The 13,500-nt window shown below is 46.2% G+C and overlaps 1 protein-coding gene across 1 annotated transcript in view; it reads right to left on the reverse strand.

Moving 5' to 3' along the window:
* The window catches only part of LOC111161312 (spectrin beta, erythrocytic), a 65,641-nt gene extending 52,937 nt beyond the window's left edge, over nt 1–12,704 (reverse strand). The window contains exon 1 of the mRNA XM_022524907.1: nt 12,551–12,704. Coding sequence (XP_022380615.1) covers nt 12,551–12,698 — 148 coding nt within the window. The 5' untranslated portion in view covers nt 12,699–12,704. The remainder of the gene's footprint in view (nt 1–12,550) is intronic.
* Between the last annotated feature and the right edge of the window lie 796 nt (nt 12,705–13,500).

Genomic DNA, 13,500 nt, shown 5'->3' on the forward strand with positions numbered 1-13,500 from the left:
CTTGGGCTCCCTGCTCAGCAGGGAGTCTGCTTCTCCCTTTCCCTCTGCTGGCCCCCCCAACTCATACTATCTCTAAGAAATAAATAAAATCTTTAAAAAAACATTTAAAAGAAAACCTGAATTTTCCTTTGTGTGCTCCTGAGGCACACAAAAGATTTGAACACATGTGTAGAAAGGCACATCCAATTCTTGAGTAGGACAACTCAGTATCATAATGTTGTCAGTTTACTTTAAATTAATCTATATTCAATATTATTTTAAATATATTTAAATTGTATTATTCGAGGGAAACTAGAGAAGCTATGAGAAAACTCATTGGGAAAACAAAAATCGCTAGGAAAAGTCCAAAAGAAGAGGAACAGGCCTTCCCAGGTGTTTTTTTCTATCAGATAGTAAGTCACAGCATAAATGTACAATGATAAAACTGTGTGCTACTAGAATATGAATAGAAACATCGATGGAACAGAAATAGTCCCAAGCACAGATAGGCATTTGATACCTGATAAACATGGTATTTCAAAAACAAAGGGGAAAGAAGGATTATTGGATAAGAAGTGTGGACAAAACTAGATGCTATCCAGGAAAAATTGCCTTAAATATATACCTCACATTCCAGGACAATTTCATTTGGATACAAACTGAAATGTAAAAATGAAACCATAAAAATACCAAAACAAATCATGGTTGAGTTTTTTCTTTTTCTTTTTTTTTTTTATAATGCTGGTATAGGACACAAAATTCCAAAGGCATAAAATAAAAGATTGAAAGTTCAACTACATTAAAAAAAACTTCAGGCAAAATTTCTGTACCTCCTAATTAAAATTAAAAAAAAAAACCACTTGGGTGGGTTAGATAGGCACAAACAAATGACTAAAGATATTTGCAACTCACATCACAAAGGGCCAATTCACTTGGGATATAAGGAACATAAACAAATTAATGAGGAAAAGGACCAACAATCTAATAGTGAAATAGACATATGTATGTAAACAAAAAGTTAACAAAAAACTGTAAAATCTCTTAAATGTGCACAAATTTGTCCAAGGTAGTCATAGAAGTATGAATTAAAAGTATAAACATATACACAAAATTTAATAAATGGTCCTTAATTAGTGTGAGCACATTAACCATAAAAGACATTTTTGAGACAACTGGGAAAATTTGAATATTAAGTGAATATTAGATTATAGTAGAGTTGATGTCAATTTTATTCAGTCTGCATTTTTGCCAGCTAAGGGTAAAGGGAGGTGTAATAGTGGTATTATGGTTAGGTGGGACATGTTCTTGTTTTTCAGAGGTACATATTACAGTATTAGGGGTAAAATGTTGTGACGATCTTCAATTTACTTTAAAAATACTTCAACCCCCGAAAGTGGAGATACAACGTTGGGGGTTTGAGGGGTAGGAAAAGAATAAATGAAACAAGATGGGATTGGGAGGGAGACAAACCATAAGAGACTTTCAATTTCACAAAATAAACTGAGGGTTGCCAGGGGGGGGGGGGGGGCGGGAGAGGGTGGTGGGGTTATGGACATTGGGGAGGGTATGTGCTATGGTGAGTGCTGTGAAGTGTGTAAACCTGGAGATTCACTGACCTGTACCCCTGGGGCTAATAATACATTATATGTTTATAAAAAAATTAAAAAAATAATTAAAAAAATACTTCAAGCCCTGAAATGGACAAGCAAATATGGCAAAAAATGAACAGTTGTTAAGTCGAGGTGATGATTCATTATACTTTTAGCTCTACTTTTTTGTATGTTTGAAATTTTTATACTAAAAGCCAAAAAGTATAATGACATCAAGATACTGTTTCACTTATTGGGTGGGCACAGACCGAAAAGTGTGATAAAATATGGTGTTTGGTTAAAGCGTGGGAAAAGAAAACATTTATATGTTGCTAGAGAAAGTAACAGAGGCAATTTTGGCAAGACTTGGCAATTTTGGTCAGAATTGCATATGCACATACTTTTGGACCTAGTAATTCCACTTCTAGGAATACGTCCTACAGATAAACTCATATATTGGGAAATTATATATAAGGTTATTCATTGCATTTTTTTTAAAGATTTTATTTATTTATCTGACAGACAGAGATCACAAGTGGGCAGAGGCAGGCAGAAAGAGAGAGGAGGAAGCAGGCTCCCTGCTGAGCAGAGAGCCTAACTCGGGGCTCGATCCCAGGACCCTGAGATCATGACCCGAGCAGAAGGCAGAGGCTTTAATCCACTGAGCCACCCAGGCACCCCTATTCATTGCATTTTTAAAAAGAGACAAATACTGGAATGCTCACTAATAGGGGATGGTTAAATTAAAATTGTATGTCCATACAGTGGAATACTTAATTACTATAAAAAAGAGGTTGTTTATGTATTAATGGAAATAAAACAATCTTCAGTATATCTTGGGTTGGGGAAAAGCACATTACAGAACAATGTATAGTAAAAAAAAAAAAAAAGCTGGGAAAATAATATAGACCATTTGGTAATATATACATAAAATATTCCTGGAAAGTTGCATGAGAAACTGATAACACTGGTCCTGGGAAAAGAACTGGTATCTGGAGGGACCGAGGTGGGAATAAAACTCATTTTATGCATCTTTTGAGTGTTACCCATTGGATGTACCTATTATTTACTCAATATAGAAATACATTTTTCCCTTCCTAAAGAAAATATTAACCTTTTTTTCCCCCTCCTCCTCTCTCCAAGATAGCCCAGTTCCCTTGTGTGTCCTTGCTCAGGACTTTTCACCGGACAAAAGTCACAAGCATGTTCACCACCTGAGCCATGAGAGAGGTGGAAGGGAGAGAGGGAAAAGGTTTATGAGGTAAGGAATACTCCCTACACCCCCTGAGAGCAGAGCTCAGGAGGGAGAGTTTCCCTCCGCCTCCCTGACCACCACAGAGCTACTCTCGGAGGTCTGGCCCTCTGACTATCCTGGAAGGTTGTTTCAAAGCGCAGCCTTCTCCCCTTGGGGTCAAGGTTCTTCCTCTGCTATGTTATACCTTCTCTAGGCTTCCTCTTGGCTCTTCCTTCAACTTCCCTCCTCCTTTGGCGCCATCACACCTGCCACTGACCCCACCAACTCCAGCATCTGGTTCACTTCCTGACATCATGGCACCTGGCAAGTTTGTTTTCAGAAGTCCCAGGGGGGCTATTTTAAAAATAAAAGTTTCTTACACACTGGCTGTTCTTAAGCCAAGTGGTAAGGTTGAACTATTTTATTTCTAGGTCTATTCGCATCTAGTCCTTCCTGCCACATATATATTTCCTAGTTCTTCCTGCTGCCTATATAATTCCTTGCATGCATGCTTCATCTCTCTCCCTCTTTTGTCTGTTACAAATCTGCTCTCAAGAGGAGAGAATAGCAACCTAAATATTCAAAACAGGATTATATGATCATTTCGGTACTTATAAAGATATTAATAAGGTTGTAGAAGACCTTTCAGTGGCAAGAAAGGATATTAGAATACATTTTAAGGGAAAGTTCAGATTATAAAATTATATAAATAATATGACCCTGGTCTTATAATTTTTAATATCCATTTAAAAATGAAAGCCTCAGTTGGATGTTGTTATAGCTGAGCGGTAAGACTGTGGGTGACTTTGCTTTTTGCTTATCTATAGTTTCTAAAATTGCTGCAATGAACATGTATTCCTTTTATAATAAGAAACAACAGATGTCATGAAGAAAAATAGGATATAAAGCTCATAAACCCTGAGGAATAAATGACTGATGAAAAGTTACAAAGGTTTTGTTTTTTTTTTTAGGAAGCCTGCATTTTTACCAGCATCCAGCCCTAAGGTATGGGTAAAGCTCGGTGGTCAGAAAGACAAGAGGGAGAAGAGGCATCACGGGTGGCCCATGGACCCCTAGCCTGGGCCTGAAGCCAATCATTTAATGTTGAGCACTTTGCAAGTTTACAGCTTCAGATTTTTCTCCTTCTCATACTAGGGAGCCGAGAGCTTTGGGAACCTGAGTGAGCGATACTTGTAACTCCCATGAACTCGTGACAAACCTTGAAGATATAGACAGCAATGCTATAAAGCCTAGCATAGCAGCAGACCCTTAGGGGTGCATCATAAATGATGTTGATGGCACAAATTCTACCCCATAGTTTAGTTTGGAGAGGAACTTTTCTTTCAGCCAACCAACTTTCAGCACAGTAGTATTGTGAATGGCTAGAACATGATTCCCCTACCTGTAAGATCTAAAACCGAGCTAGGGTTGATTCTAAGAAACTCTAGGATGCTTACTACATACCTGCAAAGGCAAGAATAAAGCACAGAAGACTGACTTTAAAAGTGAGTAGAGTTGAATGCGAAGATGCTGGTGAACTAGACTGGGCTACATTAACACAAAGGAAGATTATATGGCCATGAAGATGATACTCTACATGTTTGCTGACCTGAGAAGATATTCACAATATAACTGCTCAGTGACAAAGAGTCTAAGATCATAATATTAGATAATGTTTTAATAGTCACACATTTATACACATAGTCATATATCTATAGGCATTAAAATATCTGTATGGGTCATTAACAGTATCCCTAGTTTTCCCTTTTTAAATCTATTTTGCTAACCTTATTATATATTTTTGGGTAATAAAAATGTTTAAAGATATAAAAGTATGCATCCTATTGTTTTTAAAATAGGGTCTTTGCATATAGTAGAAAAAGAAAGAAAGTTATTATAGACCAGTTTAGATTTTTTAAAAAATTTCTTTGAAGAAAGGTTAGTTTGGATGGGAAGTTTGAAGATGATCATGGTTTTAGAATGGCAGGGAAGGAGGGAGGTCTTGTTCAAAGGCCTCGAGGTGGACACTGGCAAATGTGTGTGTGCGGGCATGTGCGTACAGGTGTGCACGTCTTGGGGGGGGGGCGGTGAGAAGCAGTGAACTGACCCAGAGCAAAGAAGCTAAAGGACAGTCTAGGGAATTTGAACTTTATACTCCAGGTAAAGAAAAGCCTGGGGGCTCTTTTTTCTTTTCTTTCTTTTTAAAGATTTTATTTGTCAGAGAGAGAGAGCACAAGCAGGGGAACAGCAAAGCCTGGAGGTTCTTGAGTAAAGCAACATGTCACTAAAAGTTTCTTAAAGGACGAGGCTTCAAAGTGCTGTGGAAATGGGACCAGACAGGGAGAGGCCAGGGTCTCCGCGGGGAGGCAGCTACTGGTCTCTGCCTGCAGCACCACAGCCCCAACTGACACGTGACCTGTGCAAATGAAATGGCCAGAGTCCAGTGGGACAACCACAGAACAAGGGTCAGTTGGCCCACAGCAGGGGATCGTATTCAGAGGTTTAAAGTAAAAAGGAACTCAGGGTTTTGATCAAAGGGGCTCAAGAAGCTGCTGGGGGAAGGAAAATGGGAAGGGGTGTTCTGGGTGGGATGCAGAGGAGGAGATAATGCGGATCTGAAGGATGTTCGAGAAAGCCCAGGTGTGGTAGCCCAGTAGCCCTAAGGCTGCTGGGATGATTTTAACTCCCTGGGATTTGGTCCTGGCGCTCCCTGCTGGGCAGCCTCCGGAATCTATGGAGAGGTGTGGTGATAGCTCTGCCCTGCTTCCTTCAGAGTGGGAGGAACCAGTGAGATCGTCTGGATAAAGAGTACAGAGACCACTCAGCAGCGTGCCAGCACCAAGCCCTGTCCTGCATGCAGGCGGTGGCTGCGAGGACAGATGACGCTGAGAACACAAGGCCACAGAGGCTGAGATGGTCTGGGACTCAGTTTCAGCCTAGCCTTTATTGAACTGAGAATCTACTGATTTGCTAAAAAGGATCGATTATTCCCTTTCCCTAAGCCAGGAACCTAAGCTCTATGGTTCGGGGTAGAGGCATATGGTCAGCACTACTCTAACAGGTGGCTTCCTCCCAGGCTGCCAAAGCTGGAAAGTGCATCGTCTAGGCTCAAGCCCCTTGTTTTTCAGGTGAGGAGCAGAAAAGTGACTTGGCCAAGGTCATCTAATTCAGGAAAGCCCATGATAGCGCAAGAGGCCAGAAGAATGATAATGTGAGGATGGCTCACTTCTCCCTGTTGATGGTGCCCAGGCTGGCTCATGCTGCCATCTTCTCCTTCCCAGACTTCTGCACAGCCTCCCCATAACCTGTTCCCCCCACTGAAGTCAGAGTGATATCCAAAAATCCAAATGTAACCATGCTTCCCTGTGAGAACCCTTTGATGGGTGTGGGAGCAGCTCCATCCTTCTGGCCCTCTACTGAAGGCCGGCAGTTCCTGCCCTGAGCACCTACAGCGCTCTCCGCTACAGGCTCCCACCCTTTGACCCTTTGACCCTGCAGCAACTTTGCAAATAGTCTCAGTAAACCCCTCAGCCACCCTTCTTCAGTTTCCTGTAGCTTCCTGCCAGGACCCTGAAGATACCAACTGCCTAGAAGGGCCCTGTGATGTGGCTCCTGCCTGCCCCTCCCATCTCCACCCCTCCTTTCCCCCATGCGCTCACTCCAACAAGCCCCACTGCTCCTCGGATGAGGTACGAGCTGTAGGTTATGTTAGAAACTCATAGTTCTCAGTAAATCTTTATGGAATTCATCATACTTTGTCATCATGCACATATGTCTACATGTACAGAGACATGTGTGATTATTTGATCCACTTCCTTCTCACTGGACTGTAAAATGAGATCTGGTTTCCAGAGTCTGAAGGCCAAAGGGTTTGGAGGCAAAATGCTTCCAGAGACTCAGCAGCTTCCAGCTTCCTTGTCATTCTCTCTCGGTGACACGATAAAAAAGGAAAAGGAACAATTGCTACAGATGCTTGGAAACAACTCTCCTGGTGTCTCTTCAGCCAAGCAGCACGCAGGGGGCGCCCAGCTGGAGAAGGGGGAAATGGATGCCAGCTGCTTTGGAAGCCATAAGCACAGTCAAGGTCTGGTGTCACAGCCTGCCCTTGGGAATGAAGCGGACAGCCCACAGGAATGTCCCGAAGATGGAGGGGCCTATGCCTGCAGCTCACTCAGACTGCACGGCACAGGGAGGGAAGAGTCTTATTATTAACCTCGGTGTATTAATATTTGAAAAGCATCTTCACAATGATAGATAGCAGTCACCCAGAAATGGGGACAGCTTTGGTTCTGCAAAGCATTCTCAGAGGAAGAACAGCTTTTCTGGAAGAGGGGAGGGAGCCAGTGGGAGAAGGTGCTCCGTCTGGAGCAGGGGAGACCACCCCGACTGCACAGCACAGGGGGGCATGCTGGCCTCTCACTGATTTGTCTGCACGGGTCACCAGGTTTATCTGAGCAGTGGCATTTCCGGAAAGGAGGGGAAACTCACAATGGCTGACCGCCCCGAAAAAGCTGCTGAGCCAATTATTTTTTCTTCTGACAGTATACTAAAATGATTGCTGATGATTATACATATTTCTATGAATAGTATATTTTCCCAAAATATAGTCTCTCCACAGAACTCCAACTCCTGTTTTGAAAGCTGAGAGGAAAACATTTTTAAAAACCTCTCATTAATGACACCATCTTTGTTCTCACAGGTAGCTTAAAGGAGACATTCAGAACGTTCACACCTGATGCCTCGGTCTCCAGCAGCTGCATGTGAACTTGTCAACTTAATAGGCCGCAAGAAGCTGCAGAGTCCCGCGCCTGTGCCCCACCCCCCTCCACACACACGCTGTGGTGAAATCCTGCTCTCTGAAAGACATCATTCACCCTCTGGACACAAAGCTCTTCTCAGGCAACTGGGGCACCTCTGGGGCACCTGGGATCAGTGTCATCCTGGTGCAGGTGGGGAAAGAGGCCCAGGGAAAGGGCAAGCATAACCTTTTGCTACCAAAGTCAGGAAGGAGCCCACACCACTCTCTCTCTGGAGTTTCCAGGGAGCCAACATGGGTGGGCAGGGAGTGGCAGGGTCGGAGGGCCGCTGTTCTAAGGCTCTGGCGGAATATCCGTCAGTCACCGAACTTAAACTTGGGGCCTGGGCAAAGTGGGTCTGGAAGACGTTCAAGGTTTTAAGTGGCAGCAACTCTGTGCTTCAGAGCACAGGGACACAGCCCGCCGTGCACCTGCTGCCTGTTGTGTTCTCTGAATTGTCCTTAACCAACCTCACCACGCGCGACCTCACCTCCTGTTTAGTAAGAAGGCTACAAAGACAGAATGCAGAAAGGAAAGGCATCTCTAGTGTAAAACACCACTTGGTTTCTGATTAAAGGCAAAACCAGAGTGGGCTACACCAATTTGTGCCCTTTGTTTGAGAAGGATGGCTCTGTGTTCCCTGGGCCACAGAAGAGGACGAAGGGCATGTTGGACCTGCTCCTTCTCACAGACCTTCACCAGAGGCCCTGGACTGCTCTCGGCACTGCAACCTTCCAGATGCCTCTGTGCTCTGAGGAGCTGGAAATCCTGCAGTTGGTGGCACTTGGGATGCCCAGATACCAATCTGAGTGGGCAAGGCAGGGGAGGCTCATGCACAGGGTTTCTCTTTTGGGGGGGCATCTTTCTGTTGCATTCCTTCTCTCCCACGCCCGAGGCAGTGTCCTCACCCAAATCAGTGGGGCACCAGGACAGGTGCAAGGGGGCAGGCAGGCAGACGCCGCCTCTGGGATGAGGAGAGAGCACAGAGGACGGGCTTTTCTGGCTGGTAAATTCCCTGCAGCCTGCAGTGCCTCATCCCTCATCCAGACAGCCACAAATGTTTACCAAATGGCTCCCAGGATGAAAAAGAGGAAGGACAGGAAATGAGGTGTAAGCGAAAATAACAGTGGCTCTAGGAGACACCTGAAGACTTTCTACTGAGATGTGAAGGCTGGACCCTCTTGGAGGAGGTAGAACTTGAGCTTTTCAAATGCACCCTTTCCCCTAAGCTTTCAAAAATTAGTCATCAAAGCAGAGAACCACCCCTGTTCAGGAAGAAGCCTGGGGCTACCCAGCACTTAATCTCATGAGGTGCTGTCAGCTTTCAGATGCTGATGTGGAGAGCTAACATCTGCCCAGGGACCTACTGCGCAAATATTCCTGCTTGGAGCCCCCCCACCCCGCCCCGCGGCACTGCTGAGGTCAAATCCATCCCCGTCTGGGAGCCTTCTGCAGCATTTTCTTGCCCACCTCCCCCTTCACTCTAGTCAGGCTCATCCACAGTGTGGAATCCAGTGATTCATTTGGACAGAGGTCAGGTGTTTGTATACCAGTGTGGCAGTTTCCACACAGAATAACCAGATGGCTTGTTTATTTCAGTCCAGGGAGGGAGAGTTGGGAATGGTATGAAAGGCAGAATAGAGAGTATTTCCTTTGGAACTGAGGGGAAGGTGACTTAAGAGGCAGAAAAAAATGGAGTCCAGTTAACCAACTGCAAGTTTTCTAACCACAGGTCACTAAGGGGAGAAGGACCCAGAGAATCTGCCACACGAGGAAGAGCATCTAATAAGCCTCATCGTCCTTTGGTTTCTTGGGCCTTCTGGGTCACCCGGCTGATGGCAGAGACATGGCTGGGATCCTGGCTGAGCAACCTTAAAGAGAAAGATCTACAAAGCATGGGGCCTCAACCCTGTGGGCACTGGGTCTTTGGGGACTGAGCCAAGAGCTCCAAGCACAGGCATTAGCCAAATTTCCCTGGTCCCTGGCTCCTTTTTCAAACCCAGGCTTTCTAAGACAAAGGAGGGTGGGGTTAAAAAGGAAGAAACGGGCCTACGAACAGGCCAAGATAATGGGGACAGTGACTGAGCTAATGATCCTGAATGTCTGAAGTTAAGAGAAAGGACAGTTAGTATTCCTGTAAATACTAACATTTTCTAGTATTTTATTATTAATAAAAAACTTTCATAAACTTTATCTTACTTGACCTTCACACCACCTGTGGGAAAGTACTACCATCCACATTTTATGAAACAGGAAATTGATTCAAGCATCATGGCAGTAGCATTAGCGGTGGAATCTGGGTCCTGTGACATTTTCCTCCTCACCTCAAGACCTTCAATTTCAGAAAGAAAAGGCTAGACCCATCTTTCCAACCTTGCCACATATACCTACAAAGCAGATGACCGCCATCTTATAAGAAACACAGGACCAAACACCTTCCTTGCCCTAATGCTCTTAGGCGTGGGGGAGTGGCTGGAATGAGAGGAACCAGAGGCACTTCTGATTCCTCAGTCTCTGTGGAAACACTGATCCCTGCCTAGGCTGCCAAGGCAGCCCCAAAGATAATACTGAAGAGAAAAGGGTCAAGAAAACTGGTGGAACCTGACAGCCCTTTGCTGTGCTCTGCCTACCCACCAGAACAGGTCCATCTCACCTCTCTACTTTGGACCCTCACAAAGCTTTGGCTTCTCCCACAGGTCACTCAGAGTGGACTCTCAGGAAAGTCAGTAGACTACTTAGGTTTGTTTTTAAAAATCCTGAATGGATCCCAAACTCCCAAACTGCCGTGGTTACCTGTTGGCCAGATGGTCTAAATCACGTCCAGGCGTGCAATTCTGCACTTTGCAGTCCCCCACCTGGGGGGCAATGGGGGCGGGGGGTGCATACAGAGTCTCAGTAGATGAGCTGCAAGCTCTTAGTGAGACCCAGGCAAGGCAGATGGAGGCTCTTTCCCCATCAACCTGATCAACTTAATTCCACCAGCTTCCCAACCTGCTTCTTAGACCTGGCTGCCACTCACATAGTCCAAATGGATGAAGCTATGTCATGCCTGTGTGTCAGCCTTCACTTCTGAGGGCCTTCTTCATACACGAGTCCCTGATTCTGCCTGCACCTCCTCCTTTGCTCTCTCATTGCCATTTAATTATGTGACTTTCCTATGGTTCTACTCTAATTCAACTTAAGCTAATTAATTATGAACATTGTTCATTTTCCCTAATAGATCATAAACTCCTTAGAGACAGATACTATGTTGAATTCGTCTCTGTGGTTTCTTCTCCATTTTCACATCTGGTCAAGAGTTTTAGCTTTACACAGAGTAGGAGTACAATAAATCACTGTTAAAATGGAATTTACCTTGGTTTCTTTAAAAAATAGGGTGTCTGTGAAACATATCAAAAGGATCCCTGCAAAAAAGACAGTTCCACGCCTCATACTGTCCTTTGACAAGACTTATGGAATCTCATTCCCCCTCTATCACCAGGGTCACTGCAGTCAGGCTCAGCAGGCTCCGAGACATAAAGAAGGTAAAACCAGACTGGCAAAGACAAGGGTTCCTAGTTCGCTTATTTAAAGAGGTTAAGATTACATAAGCAAAGCAAGGGATTGGTGCTGTTATCTGTCCTCAAGGGAAATCAAGGAAGGACTTTTTAAGGGTAGGGAATGGGGAGGAGGGGATGAAGGAAGAAAAAAGGGAGTTTCCTACAAAGAACAAGGGCACAAGAGCTGATGGCTGAGACCTGCATGGATTCTCCATCATGACAAGGGAATGAGACACCCCATTTCTTCTACAGAATGGGAAACCCAGACACTCCCAAGGTGAAAGGCCATTATGGTCCCAGAGGGGCCTAGGGCCCTGCTCATTCCTCAGAGTCAGCTGGAGACTGAGGCTTCTGGGAGCATAGTGGAGGGAGAGAAGGGAGAAGAGTAGTACTAGGAAATTCGGAAAGGGCCACTGAGTGATGGAGCACTGGAAGGATCACTCTAGAAAGTGCTTATGGGAGAGGCTGGGTCGTTCTTACAAAGTGAAAATGGAGACAGTTGATGATGGGGCAACAAATCTGATTTGGGTTAAGGACGGGTGGAGCATTCCATGACTGATGGAATCCACCTCTCCCCCTTCTACCCATCCACTACCCCACAGAACTCAAACTATCTTTACTGGCCAAGGACTTAGCACCAGAGCATAGCTTCCCTGGGCAGGCTCCAGGGAGGCAATGGTCACAGCGTTTGGTAGGAAAAAATCCCAAGAATCTCATCTCAGCCAGCAGGGTGGAGGAGAAACCATTTCTGCTAGAGATTTAAGTGCAAGCTTGCACGCACGCACACACGCACACACACACACTCTCTCTCTCTCTCTCTCTCTCTCACACACACACACACACACACACACAGAGAAATCTATTATGAACCTGCTAAGTAAAAATCTAATTCCAGTTTAAGGATAAGAGGTTTAGTCCAGAAAATCTGGCTTCCTGAGCCACTATGGGGAGGATGTTACCTGTTCTCAATTTCCTATCAAATCACTCTCTTTCAGGATGACAGCGAGGATGACAATAGTTTCTCTCTCCAGGACCAGGAAGGAGACTGAGTGCATCAGGAAGCCCCATGCACCGCCACCTGGCCGTCTAGCCCCTCAGACACTCCTTCACCCAGACTTTTTCTTCGTTGGGACTCTGGCCCCAGGTCATTCAGGACAGAATAACAGGGCAGGGCCTACCTTGCACCTCCTCCCACCTGGGACGAAGTGAGGGATGCCTGGGAGCAGAGGCTGCCTGAGCCTGTGCTCCCTCCCACCAGGGCTAGGTCTCTCTGGGCCACATAACTGTATCTCCATCACGTCCCTGCCAGGGCTCAGGCCAGTTCACACAGAGGACTGACCACAGGCAGGGAGGGGGACTGAACCTGGGGACTATGAGACCGGCTCCTCTAACCCCCACGGCCCCAAATGGTACCTGCCAAGGCCTTGATCCGGGACCTCTCAAAGAGCCTGGCTGAGCTGTTGTCATTATCCAGCTCATCGTCCGGGGCAGCCCAGCGGGCATTGATCCGGCTGTACGGTGGCTGGTTGCCCACGTTTTCAAACTCCGTGGCCGATGTCATGTCAGCAGGCTCTCAGCAGTTTCGCCTGCCTCAGTCTTCATGGAAGGGTCCCTAGGGGGGACAGCAACACAGTCAGAGGGTTAACTCCCCTCCCTTGGACTTTTTCTCAGGGGAAACTTCTTTGGAGCATCCAACAGGGGTAGGTCCTGGAGGGAGCGGCACACCATGCCAGCGGCCGGGCCATGCTTCCCCCCCGGGTCTCTGGGTTATAGAATATTGCAGCGGTCGCGGCGGGAGCAGCGGCAGCAGCCACAGGAACGGCGACTGTGGCGGCAGGGATGGAGAGCTGCATGCAGAAAGGGTCAGGACGACCAGCAGGTGGAGACGTCAGTCGCAGCAAGCCCGCTTCCTCCAAACCTGAGGCCACCACAGCTGCAGAAGCAGGGGAGAAGGGAGGCTCTGTGGGAGCCAGGGGGCTGGGCAGGGTGGGGGATGGTGTGGGGAGCTGGGGCAGGGGCTGGGCAGAAGAGAAGCTCTACCCTTTGGACTGGGGCCAGGACCAAACCTGGAGGGGAGGTGGGGACAGGAAGGAGATGTGAGAAGGTGGAAGTTGGCTGAGTCCCGCTCAAATGTGCATCAGTGGGGAGAGAGACCAAATGTGAGATGCCGCGGATGCCACCAGTCCTGACAGCTGCTGGGGAAAGTGGACTTTTCTCAGAGGCTGCCCAAGATCCCTCCCAGTGCTTTCCCAGCAGCAAATAGTTAGAAAGCTGAGCTCTTGGTTTTGCCTTCTCTGAAATGCAACCAGGTATGTGGACAAGGTCTTCTGTTGAATTCCAAATCAGACCAAGGAGCCCAGATG

Source organism: Enhydra lutris, unplaced genomic scaffold (assembly GCF_002288905.1).
Source record: "Enhydra lutris kenyoni isolate GAN:26980312 unplaced genomic scaffold, ASM228890v2 scaffoldscaffold4, whole genome shotgun sequence".
Taxonomy (NCBI): domain Eukaryota; kingdom Metazoa; phylum Chordata; class Mammalia; order Carnivora; family Mustelidae; genus Enhydra; species Enhydra lutris.